Here is a 13051-nt window from a genome sequence, read left to right as displayed (position 1 = left end):
TGTATTTTTCTGTTGCAAAGCACCCTGGGATCTTCAGATGAAGTGTGGTATACAAATAATAATAATAATAATAATAATAATAATAATAATAGCTGCCTTCCACCATAGAGGCAGAACATAGGCATCCTGGCTAGTTGCCACAGATCGCCTTCTGCTCGGTGAAATGATTTGACTGCCTGCTGCAGCAACTGCTGGGACCGGGGTGATTCCTAATGGCATTTCTCTTGCTTCTTTCATTTCCGATATTGGATTTTAATGTGCTACAATTTGCATTCCACGGGATTTCACACTGTAGGACAATAAAAGACAATGGAAGGAATCAAAGAAGCAATAAATATATATATATATTTTAACAAAATCAATGGGGATGTTTAACGCAGACCTCCCGAATGAAGCTCACAGGGCTATGGTGGTCCATGGGTCATACTCTGAGAGCCCCATCTGAAGGTGATATAGGGGATCAGTCACTGGGGTGCGGCCTTCAATCTGGGGGAGCTCTGACTCTCGAGGAGACGGCCTTCAAAGCCCCACTGCAGCTCCTCTGGCTGTATTCCTTCAGCTCTGAAAGAGGCTGCCCCACGGGGGCTTCCAAAGCCGCCGGGGTGTTTTAAATGGGCCGCAACAGCTTTTTCTATCCGCTTTTATGAAACCCTGCTCGCTGTTTAATAGAACGTTTAGCTTCACAAGGGATCTGCTTGTACTTATTGCAGAAGGTTTAACAGCTCTCTCCAAGCACCTCCAGCAAGGTTTGCCTCTCCAGGTGGGGAGGGCAGAAGGGAAGGCCGAGCAATGTGAGCCATGGATTGGAAGGCTGTAAGGGACCTCCAGGGGTCATCTAGTCCAATCCGCTGCTGCAACGCAGGAATCGCGTCTCAAGAATCCCTGGCCCCTATTCCCCTCCCAGAGCTACAATTCCTGGAGCCGTTCTCAGCCATCATTCTCTGGGAACGCTGGGAAGGGGAGAGGGGGCTACAAACAACTCTCGGCACCTTTGATAAACTACAGCTCACAGAATTCTTTGGGGGAAAGCTGCAGCTGCTGAAAATAATAATAATAATAATAATAATAATAATAATAATAATAATAATTTATTTATACCCCACCCTCCCCGGCCAGAGCTGGGCTCAGGGTGACTAACACCAATAAAAACACAGTAAAAACACAATAAGGGGGGAACAATTTAAAATACAGGTTAAAATGCAATTTAAAAAGCAGCCTCATTTTAAAAGTAGCAGATAGATCAAGACTATAAGGGAAGGGCAACATAAGGGTCAGACTGAGTCCAAACCAAAGGCCTGGCGGTCATCAAAGTGACTTTTAAATACCTGTTGTGAATGCTCCCCCTTGCAGGACTCAGCAGGGAGGAGGAGGACGGGGGGGGGGGGAATATCAGGTGTTGGCTCCGCCTTTCATTGGCTGTGGCTCAGCCCTGTCTTTCTGGCCCCCCTCCGGCGCCCACCCCTCAAAAGCAACCCCCTGCCAGCAAGATTTCTCTCCCTCCATTCCAAGGCGCCCAAGAAGAGTTCAAGATGTGCGACACCAGTTTGGCTTTTAAAACACACACCCACACACCCACACACCCCACCTGCGATTTCGACACTTAGCGGTTCGTGTTCCTTTCGCCTCCTGGCCCCAGGAGATGCCGGATGGCGCGCAGTTCTCCTCTGGCTCCATCCCAGGAGCCGGGAGTTTGCTAAAAGGTTAGCCCACCGTTCTCGCCCCCCCGAGGACGAGCTTCTGGTGCCCTGAGGCGTCCGCTGAGAGCCAGCTGCTCCACACACACACACACACAGAGAGAGAGAGAGAGAGAGAGAGAGAGAGAGAGAGAGAGAGAGAGAGAGAGAGAGAGAGAGAGAGAGAGAGAGAGCGCACCAAGTCCAGGAACTCCGAAGGAAAGAAAGCGCCGGCTGTCCGCCACGTGTGGCTCCCAAGACGCCCCCCTCTCCTCCCCATTACAGTGGTACCTCGGGTTACAGACGCTTCAGGTTACAGACGTTTCAGGTTACAGACTCCGCTAACCCAGAAATAGTACCTCGGGTTAAGAACTTTGCTTCAGGATGAGAACAGAAATCCGGGTTAGGGTTAGGGTTAGGGTTCTCCTCCGGCGGCAGCGGGAGGCCCCATTAGCTAAAGTGGTGCTTCAGGTTAAGAACGGACCTCCGGAACGAATTAAGTACTTAACCCGAGGTACCACTGTATATGCAAAGCGGCTAAAACAGTACCAGCTAATTGCCCCAAATTGAACGCGGAGGCGGGTGAGGACTGAGTCAGGGGTTCGGGGCGGCCGACACAACTCGCGCCAGGCTCGTCATTAGTTTAGGAACGTGCGAAGACGCCTTAGACCGAGTCAGACTGTCGGCTCCACTTAGCCAGTGCCGGATTAAACCCTGCGGAGGCCCCTAGGCAATTGGAATCATCTCGCGCGCCCCTCGCAAATTATCTCCTAATACGTCTATTATTTTACCAACCCAGAATTTTAATAAGACAATTTTATTTCCAAAATCAAACCAAAATTATTTTGATCTTTTGTGGGGCCCATAGGCAGTATTGCATTTAGCCCAGTACAGTGTACCTCGGGTTACATACGCTTTAGGTTACATACGCTTCAGGATGAGAACAGAAATCATGCTCCGGCAGCGCGGCAGCAGCAGGAGGCCCCATTAGCTAAAGTGGTGCTTCAGGTTAAGAACAGTTTCAGGTTAAGAACGGACCTCGGGAACAAATTAAGTTCTTAACCCGAGGTACCACTGTATTGTTGGCACTGACTGGCAGCAGCAGCAGCAGCTCTCGTGAGTTGCAGACATTTCCAAAGGAGGTGTAAATGGGGATTGAACCTGGGACCCCCCTTCCATGAAAAGTAAGGACTCTACGCCTTCCCTAAGGTGCTTCCTTTAAATATAAAGTAAGACGCTGGTCCTCATGATTCTGAATTAAGTGCTGATTCAGAAGGGCCTGTGGGAAGATGCTTGATACTGAGTCAGGCCATTGGTCCAGCTACTCCAGTAAACATGGTGCCCTCCAGATCTTTGGGCTCCGACTCCCATCCTTCACTGCCATTGGCTACATTGGCTAGGGCTGATGGGAACTGGAGTCCAACAATATCAGCAGGCAACATGGGACTGTTCCTAGTCCCTGCCTAGATATTTGGTTCGGTTTATTACATTTGTAGGTCATTTTATTGTTTTAAAAAAAATGCATTCAAGTAAAACATCTCAGATTAAACCCTTTGAAAATAATGTGCCTGTTAGTCATGTTCATTATTTTCAAAGGGTCTCCTCTGAGTAGGGCTGGCACTGAACAGAAGAAGAGCCCAGCTGGATCAGGCCAGCATCCTGTTCTCACAGTGGCCAAAGAGAAGCCCATAAGCAGGGCCTGGGCGCAAAAGCAAATCTCCGCACCTGTGGCTTCCAGGAACTGGGATTCAGATGCATTGCTGCCCACTGTGGCTAACAGCCTTATCCTTCATGGATTTGTCTGGTCTTATGCTCAAGCTGGTAGCCATCTCTGCCTCCTGTGGCAGAGAGTTCCATAGTTTAACAATGTGCTCCTATTTCATGGCTGAATTAGCCACAGCTTAACTATAGCTGCAACCCTATGTCTCAAAGTGGTTTAGAATACTACATATCATACCAGGACTTAGCTGAGATTCCTGCATTGCAAGGGGGTGGACTAGATGGCCTCTGGGGTACCCCTCCAACCCTCCGATTCTGATTCTATGGACCTGGGCGCACCTTCTGCACGCATATCAGAGGTATGGACGATTCCCAGAATTTGATGAACATCGACTGCTGCATCTTGCCTACAGCGGTTTTCCTAATTATGATTTAGATGAAGTAGTACCTGCATTTCAGGCCGACGTGGGCCTCCTGCCAATCATTTTCATTGGATCACCTCAATTTCTGGCATTTCTGAGTGAGCGAGAGAACAATCATTCATTCTCTCCCCAGTATCTTGCTTATGGATCAATCCTTGGGAGGGGGAGAAAAAAAATCCATCCCAGCAAATATTTATGAAGTACGTACGTGTTCCTCCTTAAAATTCATGCCAAAGGCATTTCCCTGGAGGGACTGCGTTTTGTTGGAACACGTCCAACACTGGGTATCTATCTATTGGGAGCAAAGATCTGCACGATGGTTCCCAAGAGACATCCCGCGGCAAGGTTCTCAGGGCGCCGGGTTCTTAAGACTGGCCCTATCATTAGGCAGAGTGAGAAAGCTGCCCCAGAGGCATCACTCCTGATAAATTACTCTGCGCCAGTACTTAACAACTGCTATGCTAGTCTATTGTTATGGAGGAAACTGTTTCATCAAGTAAGTTTCAATGGCCAGTCGTGGAACTGGACACTGTATGCATGTGAACTCATGGGTGTGTCTCTGTGTGTATATACACCATTTTCTTCCTGGCCTCTGGTGGAAAAATGCCTTGAGCTGGCCCTGCAAGCAGTGTCAGGAATTGCTGGGCCCTGTGTGTGCTGCTGCCTCTTGTGGGGAGCTGCTGAACTGCAGGCGGCAAACTATGGACTGGCTCGACCCACCCAGGGCGACAATTGACTGCTTCTGGACAGGATGGAATACTGGAGGGCTTCCTGCTCCGGCTTGGCTGTGATCAGGGGACGAGGTCTTCCTGCAGGCTGGTGGCTCTGACTTAATCTTTGGCCCTGGCTGTTGGCAGGCAACTGTTTAAGAATTAGTGCCTGAGTTTAATTTTTTCCTCTTCCCTCCCTGTACCTTCTCCCTTGTGTATCGTGTTCCTTCAGACAGAGAGCCTGTGGGCAGAGACTGCCTTGTTTTAACTGACTGTGTGTATGACACTCTAGGAACCTTTTTGGCTGAAGAGTGGGCTACAGATACCCCAGATAAACCAACCAACCAGAGGTCTCAGTCATGCTAAGGCGTTCTCAGCTATCTTCCTTACACGGATTCACAGAAGCCTCTGCATGTGATTTCTGTAATATATCTATTTATTTGCTGCATTTTTATATATCTTTTCTGCCAAGGTGCTTTACAATTTTAAAAATACATATGTAAAATTAGTCCCAGCAGGAAAAGGAGACATTCCAAAATTGAGCAAACCCTGATGGCTCTGCCTGCATCTCTCCCTGTCTTAATTAAGCTTCCTCCTCATGGAAACAGAGAAATCTGTTGCTGGTGCAGCCAGTGAGACCATTAGAATAGAGCCTGGCTGCTGGATCAGACCAAAGGGGGCCCATCTAGCATCCTGTTACCACAGTGGCCAACAAAATATCCAGTTTGGAAGCCTGCAAGCAGGACTTGAGCACAACATCAACTCTCCAGCTGTTCCCCACCATCTGGTATTTTGGGGTAGGCTGCCCCTGGGTATGGAGGTTCTGCTACCCCAGCAGACCTCCATAAGAAGAGCCCTGGTGGACCAGGCTGAAGTCCTCTCTAGCCCAACGTCCTGTTCCCACAGAGGCCAGCTAGATTCCCATGATGCAAAGCCAGCAAGCATGACCTGAGCACAACAGCATCATACTCTCCACATGTTATTTTCAGAAGCTGGAACCCAAAGGCAGGTTGCCTTTGAATTCTTTATCAGCAGGGACCATCAAAAATGGGATGGCCAGGTAGATGATGGTATACTCACCTTAGGAATTGTCTGCGGACATGCCTAACCTAACAAACACTATCCCAGGGGGCACCCTTTGGTGCTGGGGCAATATTAAGGTTTTCCCTTGGCACTCATGAACCCTCATATTAACATGAGAAGGGCTTGCTGGATCAGGCCAAGGCTCCATTACTGCCTTCTGACAGTTGGGGGGGGGGTGTCCGTCCCTTTGTGCCTCTCTCAGAGCCGCTGGATTCTGAGCGCACACCTGATTTAATTGTAGATCAAAAAAAGGAAGTAAGCAAAATTAGCCCCAGCCAGCACAGGCCTCTGGAGACCCCACAAAACCAAGCCCTTCTCCTTCTGCTCTTGCAAAAGACCGGGGGGAGGGGGGTCATGCCCACCAGCGGGCAAAGCCCCCAAGCAAAGCTCACATGAGGATTAACACCTTCCCCAGAGTCCCCCTTCCTCTGTGGAAAAGGATAGCTCACCGATCTCTGGCTAAATCAGGCATGTGGTGTGACCAGCCCCAGGAAGGGAAGTTAATATCGGAGTGATTCGCTAGGATCAAACCGGGGATTTGTTACAAATCTGAAAGTCTGATTTCTCCCAACCGGCAATCCGTCTGTCCATCCTCAATTAATAGCCAAGAAGGGAGATCAAGGCCTGAAGCAGCAGTTAAGCCGAGAGGCTTTCCCAATTTGGCACGGGCTCAGGAACTCAGCTCGCTGCCAGGATGCTGCCTGCCTCTTCAAACCGGGCCAACAAAGAGGGGGAGGGGTGTATGTTCAGTGGCACCTGCGGGTGACTGAGGACAAGGGACCTTAATGCCAAGACCTTGTCACGGCTTTGCTGTCATTACAAAAGATGAGGGGGCAAGCAGGGGGGGGAGGGGAGAAAGATTCAGAAAGCAGCCGGGCGGCTCTCAGGGAACCAGGCCTGTGAAGCAGCTATGGTCTCATTGAATCATAGAATTATAAAGTGGGAAGGGACCCCCAAAGTCATCTAGTCCAACCCCCTGCAAAGCAGAAATTGTAGCTAAAGAATCCCTGACTGGTGGCTATCCAGCCTCTGTTTAAAAAAAAAACCCCAATGGGGGAAGAAGGCAAAAAGGTCAAAGGCATTTTTCTTTTTAAGTGTTCACATGATGATATCTCAGCCACAGGAGAGAGAGTGTCCAGTTGCCAAGAGCATAAATTGATCATGAAATAAACTGGCCATCTTCAACCTGGTGCCCTCCAGATGTTCTGGACTGCCACTCCTTTGGCCAAGAAAAGCTCCACAACTTTTGTGTCTGGATTTTCACTTTTTGAAATATGGCAACCCTACCATAACTAAGGGGACGTGGGTGGCACTGTGGGTTAAACCACAGAGCCTAGGACTTGCTGATCAGAAGGTTGGCGGTTCGATTCCCCATGACGGGGTGAGCTCCCATTGCTCGGTCCCTGCTCCTGTCAACCTAGCAGTTCGAAAGCATGTCAAAGTGCAAGTAGATAAATAGGTACTGCTCCGGCGAGAAGGTAAACGGCATTTCCGTGCGCTGCTCTGGTTCGCCAGAAGTGGCTTAGTCCTGCTGGCCACATGACCAGGAAGCTGTACGCCGGCTCCCTCGGCCAATAAAGCGAGATGAGCGCCGCAACCCCAGAGTCGGCCACAACTGGACCTAATGGTCAGGGGTCCCTTTATGTTTACCTTTACCATAAGTAAACTATGGAACTCCCTCCCACAGGAAGCAGTGATGATCACCAATCAGGGTGGCTTTAAAAGAGGATCGAACGAATTCAGGGAGGAGAAGAGGGCTGCTCTCTGTCCCCATGGTCAGAAGCAGCAATGCTTATGAATGCCGGTTGCTTGAAACTGCAGGAGCGGAGAGGGGGCTCTTGGGCCGGATCCTGCCTGCAGGTTTCCCCCAATGGGCATCTGGTGGGCCACTGCGAGAACAGGATGCTGGAGTAGATGGGGCAGCCTCTTATATTCTTATGCAATCTGCTTTGGCATGGAAGGTTGACGAGCCCCTCATCAGTGGTGGACTTTGGGCTTTCAAATTTCAGCAGAGCCCCCAGCAATGCCCAAATTTGGTGCCCTCTGTGGCTCCCTCTCATCTTGGCGCCTAATAATAATAACAATAATAATAATAATACATTATTTATACCCCGCCCATCTGGCTGGGCTTCCCCAGCCACTCTGGGCGGCTTCCAACAAAATATTAAAATACCATAATGCATCAATCATTAAAAGCTTCCCTAAGCAGGGCTGCCTTCAGATGTCTTCTAAAAGCCTGGTAGTTGTTGTTCTCTTTGACATCTGGTGGGAGGGCGTTCCACAGGGCGGGTGCCACGACCGAGAAGGCCCTCTGACTGGTTCCCTGTAACTTGGCTTCTCGCAGTGAGGGAACCACCAGAAGGCTCTTGGAGCTGGACCTCTGTGTCCGGGTAGAATGGTTGGGGTGGAGACGCTCCTTCAGGTATACTGGATAGTGTAGGTGAAGCGGTCCCACTCCCCTAAATCTGCCTCTGCCCTTCCTCCTTCACACAAATAGAATGACTTGTTTGGCCCTGTCTCCTAAGGCGAGGTCCCTTTTTCTATCTGAGAGTCCTCCCGCCGCAACACACACACATGCTCACCTTGCTCCACCTTCCTAAACTCCAAGGTCCATCTGGACTTAGATTTCTTTGGAAGACACTGGTGAGGAACTACTTGAGATCACTCTGCCTGCACTGGTCTCTTTTCAAGACCCTTGACCCACCCCTGTCCCCAGGCACACAGTTCAGGGGCCCCCAAACCGGGCTTCTCCCTCATTGCCATTGCATCCTTGGTGTGGCGGGGAACCTATCCGACTTCATTGTCTGCGATTACAAAACCAGGATTACATCCTTAATGCAGAGCACCTAGGTGCAACGTTGTGTATTTTTCAGAAACTAAGCAGGTTCTCAAAGCTCACACAGCCTTAGAAGTCAAGTTTCACCTTGGACTGGCCAACAGGATTCCTAAGACAACACCCCCAAACCCTGTATTAAAATCCGGCGGAGGGGGGGACCATGCAGCTGTGTGTTTACCAAAAGGAGAGCATCTGTCTATACAGACCTGGTTACCATGACATACAGTTATATATATGTGTGTGTGTGTAATATGGAATAACAATTACAGCGAATGTCCTTACAATAGGCCACTTCCCCTTGATTTCAATCTCGGTTGCACCCAGAAGCAGGGCCTTTCATGTGTGGTGCAGAGCTTTTTCACCCCCTGCCTTAAAATGGCATCTCAGCATCCTTTTGAAAAATTGCACTTCAAAATGCACAAGAGCAAATATAAATCAGGGACAAGGGGAGTTGTTAACTTATTGTTACAATCAAGGTATTGTGCCTCTTCTCTCGGTTGTGACACAGGGAGACAGATGGGAGGGGTGTGTGCATTAACGATTCGTCCATTATTTGGAATAAATCCAAGGGAACAATTTAAAACAAAAAATTCAAAAGGCTTCACATTTATTCATGGAGCAATCCTAATCGCAGGGCGGTGTGTGTGTTCGTGCATACATGTGTGTGTGAGAGATAGAGCCATCAACCCAACTTTGGAAATACTTTAACAAAGGATATAAGTCCAATTTGACTTTTTGTTGTTGACGGTGATGACACCCACCTCCTCGCAGCCCAGTTTTAGAAGTCCTGGAATAGATTCAGGACTTTTCAGCTGAGGTTAGATGGCCATCTGTCATGGAAAAATTAGTTGAGATTCCTGCATTGCAGGGGGTTGGACTAGATGACCCTCGGGGTCCCTTCCGGCTCCACAATTCAATGATTCTAGGGGACACCTTGTCCTCAGTACCTGAAACAGCACAATCCTCTACAAGCCCCGCTGAGAGGGGAGAGGCAGGAAACTGGATCACAGCCTTGGCAGCTCATAATCTCTTGAAGGGGAAGAAGAGGTGTCGAAAGGGACGGTGTCCCTGTAAATGGCGCACTGCCCCACTTTCGCGAGACCCCTTCCAAATCCCCCTAGTAAGTCTGAGAACACAGACCTTCCTTTTAAACATTTATTTTTAAAAGAAATGGGGACCAGGCATTCTCCCCAAGCTGTTTCTGCTATTTTCATGCATAAAATATTTTTGATATCTGTGCGTGTTTTTCACTGCTTTAAAGATAAGTAAAAAAAAAAAAAATTGTCCGGAGTTTATCGGCGGCACCTAAGTCCCTGTCAAATAGCAAACACTCGAAAGTTGCCTTGTAGAGCCTTGAATAAAAGGCAGTCTAATTACACAAACAGAGAACCCACCAGATGACTATGTTCTCTAAGTAAAAACACACTCAGAAATTAAGATTCATAAATAATATCCCTTGGGACAGGGATGCCCCCCCATCAGTGGAGTGTTGCTCTAACAATTCAATGCTTCAGGATCCCCTAAGGCAACCCCCCCCCTTTCCTTACAGATGAGCTAAATTAACCCCAGGGGAGCAAGTGGGCGCTTAGCCCTGCTTGATCTGGGATTAAAAACAGGTTCAGACCTTGGCCGGTCCAGGGGAGACTGTGCAGACAGGAGTACGATTAAAGGACAGAGGTCAGGTTGACCCACTTTAAGAAGCCTGGCGGGTCCCTGGGGGTATCTCAAGAGAGGGGCTGGCAGATTCTAGAAGGCTTCCTTTTTGGGGAACCTTCTCTCCTCCTCTCCTAAAAAAAGTATTGGCGAGAGGAACTTGGAGAAGTTTCATACGAGGAGCGTCTCTGGATGATGATTATTTTAAATCCAATCCCGGAGAGTCAAAACGGCCGTATGGGCTGAGGTTGGGGGGGGGGGGCGCTGGCTGGGGAAGGGGGCTGAGTTGCCCGAGGCGCCTGGCGAGATCCTCATTTGCAACACAGAGCAGCCTCCTGTAACCTAATTATATCAGCCGCTGGGCTCTTTTCCTCCTCGCCTGCGCGTACAGATTTGGGGTGTGTGTCAATTCTTCTCCGAGGGGCTCGAACACGATTGTACGCTGTTTCCCCCTTGTTTTCCTCGCTCCGTCAAATAATAACATTCTCTCCCCCCCCCTTTAAAACAACAACAAGATTAGCACGCACGGTGGGGTAATTAGAAAGGGAACCCCCGAAGCTATTGGCTCGCAATCTGCTAAGAAAAATAAAACGGGCGGGGGGACGACAAGAGAAGAGGAGGCGAGATAAACAGGGGGTATTAAGAACGCAATTTATAGCGAAGCGGGTTTGGGGGAGTGAGGCTTGGATGCTAGGCAAAGCACTTTGTTATTTCCCCACAGTCAATCCCCCGCCCCCAAATCTCATATCCCTAATAATGAAAGACATGGAGGGGGCTTGCCTACCACCCCCCCAACCCGAAGCGATCGCTTACCTTGCGCCCGGACCGCGAGGAGGGCTGCTAAGAGGAGACAGGTCGCTGGAGCCGGAGACCCCTTCATCGCCCGTCCAGGGGGGCTTCACGAGCGAAGAGGCGGAGAGGCTTCCACCGCGCCCCCAAGCAAGCGCTTTGGGGTTCTCCCCTCCAGGGCTGGCCGGCCGGCCGGGCTGCTGTCCCCCTTCGGCGATCTGCTCGGTCGAGGCTGGGACTTCTCCTCTTCTTCTTCCTCCTCCTCCTCCTCTAGACATCCGAGCTCCGCGACCAGCCCCCGAAGCTGCCGGCTCCGCGCGATGTACAGCCGGCGAGCGAGCGAGTGAGCAAGCGAGCGCCGCTTTCAGCACGGCGGACAGCGCCCAGCAGCGCCGGCGCCGGGGATCGCCGCCCGCCGGGTGCTGAAGGACAGCTCCTTACCGTAACGCTCCGAGTACGGCGACGCCGGCAAATCCTGGAGAGCGAATCGCCTTGACTAACATCGGCCTAGCCTCGGGGGAGGGGAGCCCACCGCTTTCAGTGGGGGTGGGGGCCAGGAAGAAAGGAACGCAACCTCCTCCCTCTCTCTTTCTCCCTTCCTTCTTGCCTGGAGGGTGGGATTCTAGCGAGCAAAGCAATCTCCCAAGTTCTGGAAGGAGAGAGCGTTCAATCCCTTCCTATCTTCCACTAATCTTTTTTTTGTAGGTTGAGAACCCCTCTGGAGAGTTTCTATTCCCCGCCTACCTCCCCCCTCCAAAAAAAATCCCGGCACAGGTGGAAAATGGGCTATCAAAGTAGTAGTGGGGATTCTAAGCTCAGAAAGAGTGTGTTGAGGTAGGGAAAGGGGGTTCTTAGTTAAGGAAGGACTTCAACAGAGTGTGCCCTTTTCTGATGTCTGCTCCCACGAACCCCTTTTCCTCTTTCTCTCTCTCTCTCTCTCCACCCACCTCCCCTCCCTTTCAACCCATCATCACCCCTCAAAAATGCTGATCTAAATACTCCCATCTACTTGCTCGGCGTTTTCAAATTCACGGGATAATGAAGATGGCTTTTGAGCATACAAAGGACAATAAATTATTACTTTGCGCTCAATAAATGCCAAGGCTGCAGGCAGCTGCATCAGCAGCAAACTGTGCTCACAGGAGAAGTGGGGAGGGGGTGTGGGGAGGGGGGAGAAGGAGAGGGAGCGAGAGAAAGAACTTAATTATCATTATATTATATAGTTAAAAGCCAATGGCATTTTGAGCCAAGCTCTGCAGAACAACCAGAGGCGGATGTGGAGGGAAAGATCACCCCTTGCAAAAAAAAAACCCAGCCCACTTCTGCCAGTCAGCTCAAACCCTGGCCACCCAGGGGATTGATAAAGTGCCCCCACCAATTGGCTCATGAATTTATGTCCTCTGGGCTTAGAGTAACTTGATCGGTCTGGACTCAGATGAGATGGATGGTTAAATCCCCACTGTGCTAAATCTCTGTTTGGACCAGGCCTGGCACAGAAACTCTCCTGCTGCTGTCGACAAAAGCCATCATAAGAATGCAGGGAGAGCTCTGCTGGATCAGGCCAATGGCCCACCTAGTCCAGGATCCTGTTCTCACAGTGGCCAACCAGATGCCCAGTGTGGGAAACCCATGAGGGGGACCTGAGCACATCTCTCACCTTGTGGTTTCCAACCATTGGCAATGGGAAGCATTGCTGCCTCCAGGAGTGGAGGGGAGAACATAATGGCTCATAACCAATGGCAGCCTTCTCTTCCAGGATTTTGTGCAATCCTCTTTTAAAGCTTTCTGGGTTAGTGGCCATCACTGCCTCCTGTGGGACAGAGCTCCACAGTTTAACTACCGTATTATTCGCTCTATAAGACGCACCAGACCACAAGACGCACCTAGTTTTTGGAGGAAGAAAACAAGAAAAAAAAATTCTGAATCTCAGAAGCCAGAACAGCAAGAGGGATCACTGCGCAGCGAAATCAGCAATCCCTCTTGCTGTTCTGGCTTCTGTGACAGCTGCGCAGCCTGCATTCGCTCCATAAGACGCACACACATTTCCCCTTTCTTTTTAGAAGGGAAAAAGTGAGTCTTATAGAGCAAAAAATAGAGTAAGTGCTGCATCAAGAAGGACTTGCTTTTATCTCTTCTAAATCTTCCAACATCCAGATTCACTGGATA

The 13051-nt window shown here is 49.9% G+C and overlaps 1 protein-coding gene across 2 annotated transcripts in view; it reads right to left on the bottom strand.

Annotated features, from left to right (window-relative positions):
- SEZ6 (seizure related 6 homolog) overlaps nucleotides 1–11780 on the bottom strand; it is a 105872-nt gene extending 94092 nt beyond the window's left edge. For both annotated transcript variants that reach the window (XM_081890259.1, XM_081890260.1), the window contains exon 1: nucleotides 10910–11780. In XM_081890259.1, the coding sequence (XP_081746385.1) occupies nucleotides 10910–10976 (67 nt within the window). In that variant the 5' untranslated portion in view covers nucleotides 10977–11780. The remainder of the gene's footprint in view (nucleotides 1–10909) is intronic.
- Nucleotides 11781–13051: the final 1271 nt, after the last annotated feature.

Source organism: Podarcis melisellensis, assembly GCF_964234715.1.
Source record: "Podarcis melisellensis genome assembly, chromosome: 15".
NCBI lineage: Eukaryota > Metazoa > Chordata > Lepidosauria > Squamata > Lacertidae > Podarcis > Podarcis melisellensis.
Note: the sequence above shows the minus strand (reverse complement) of the source record. Positions and strands in the feature narration are given on the sequence as shown.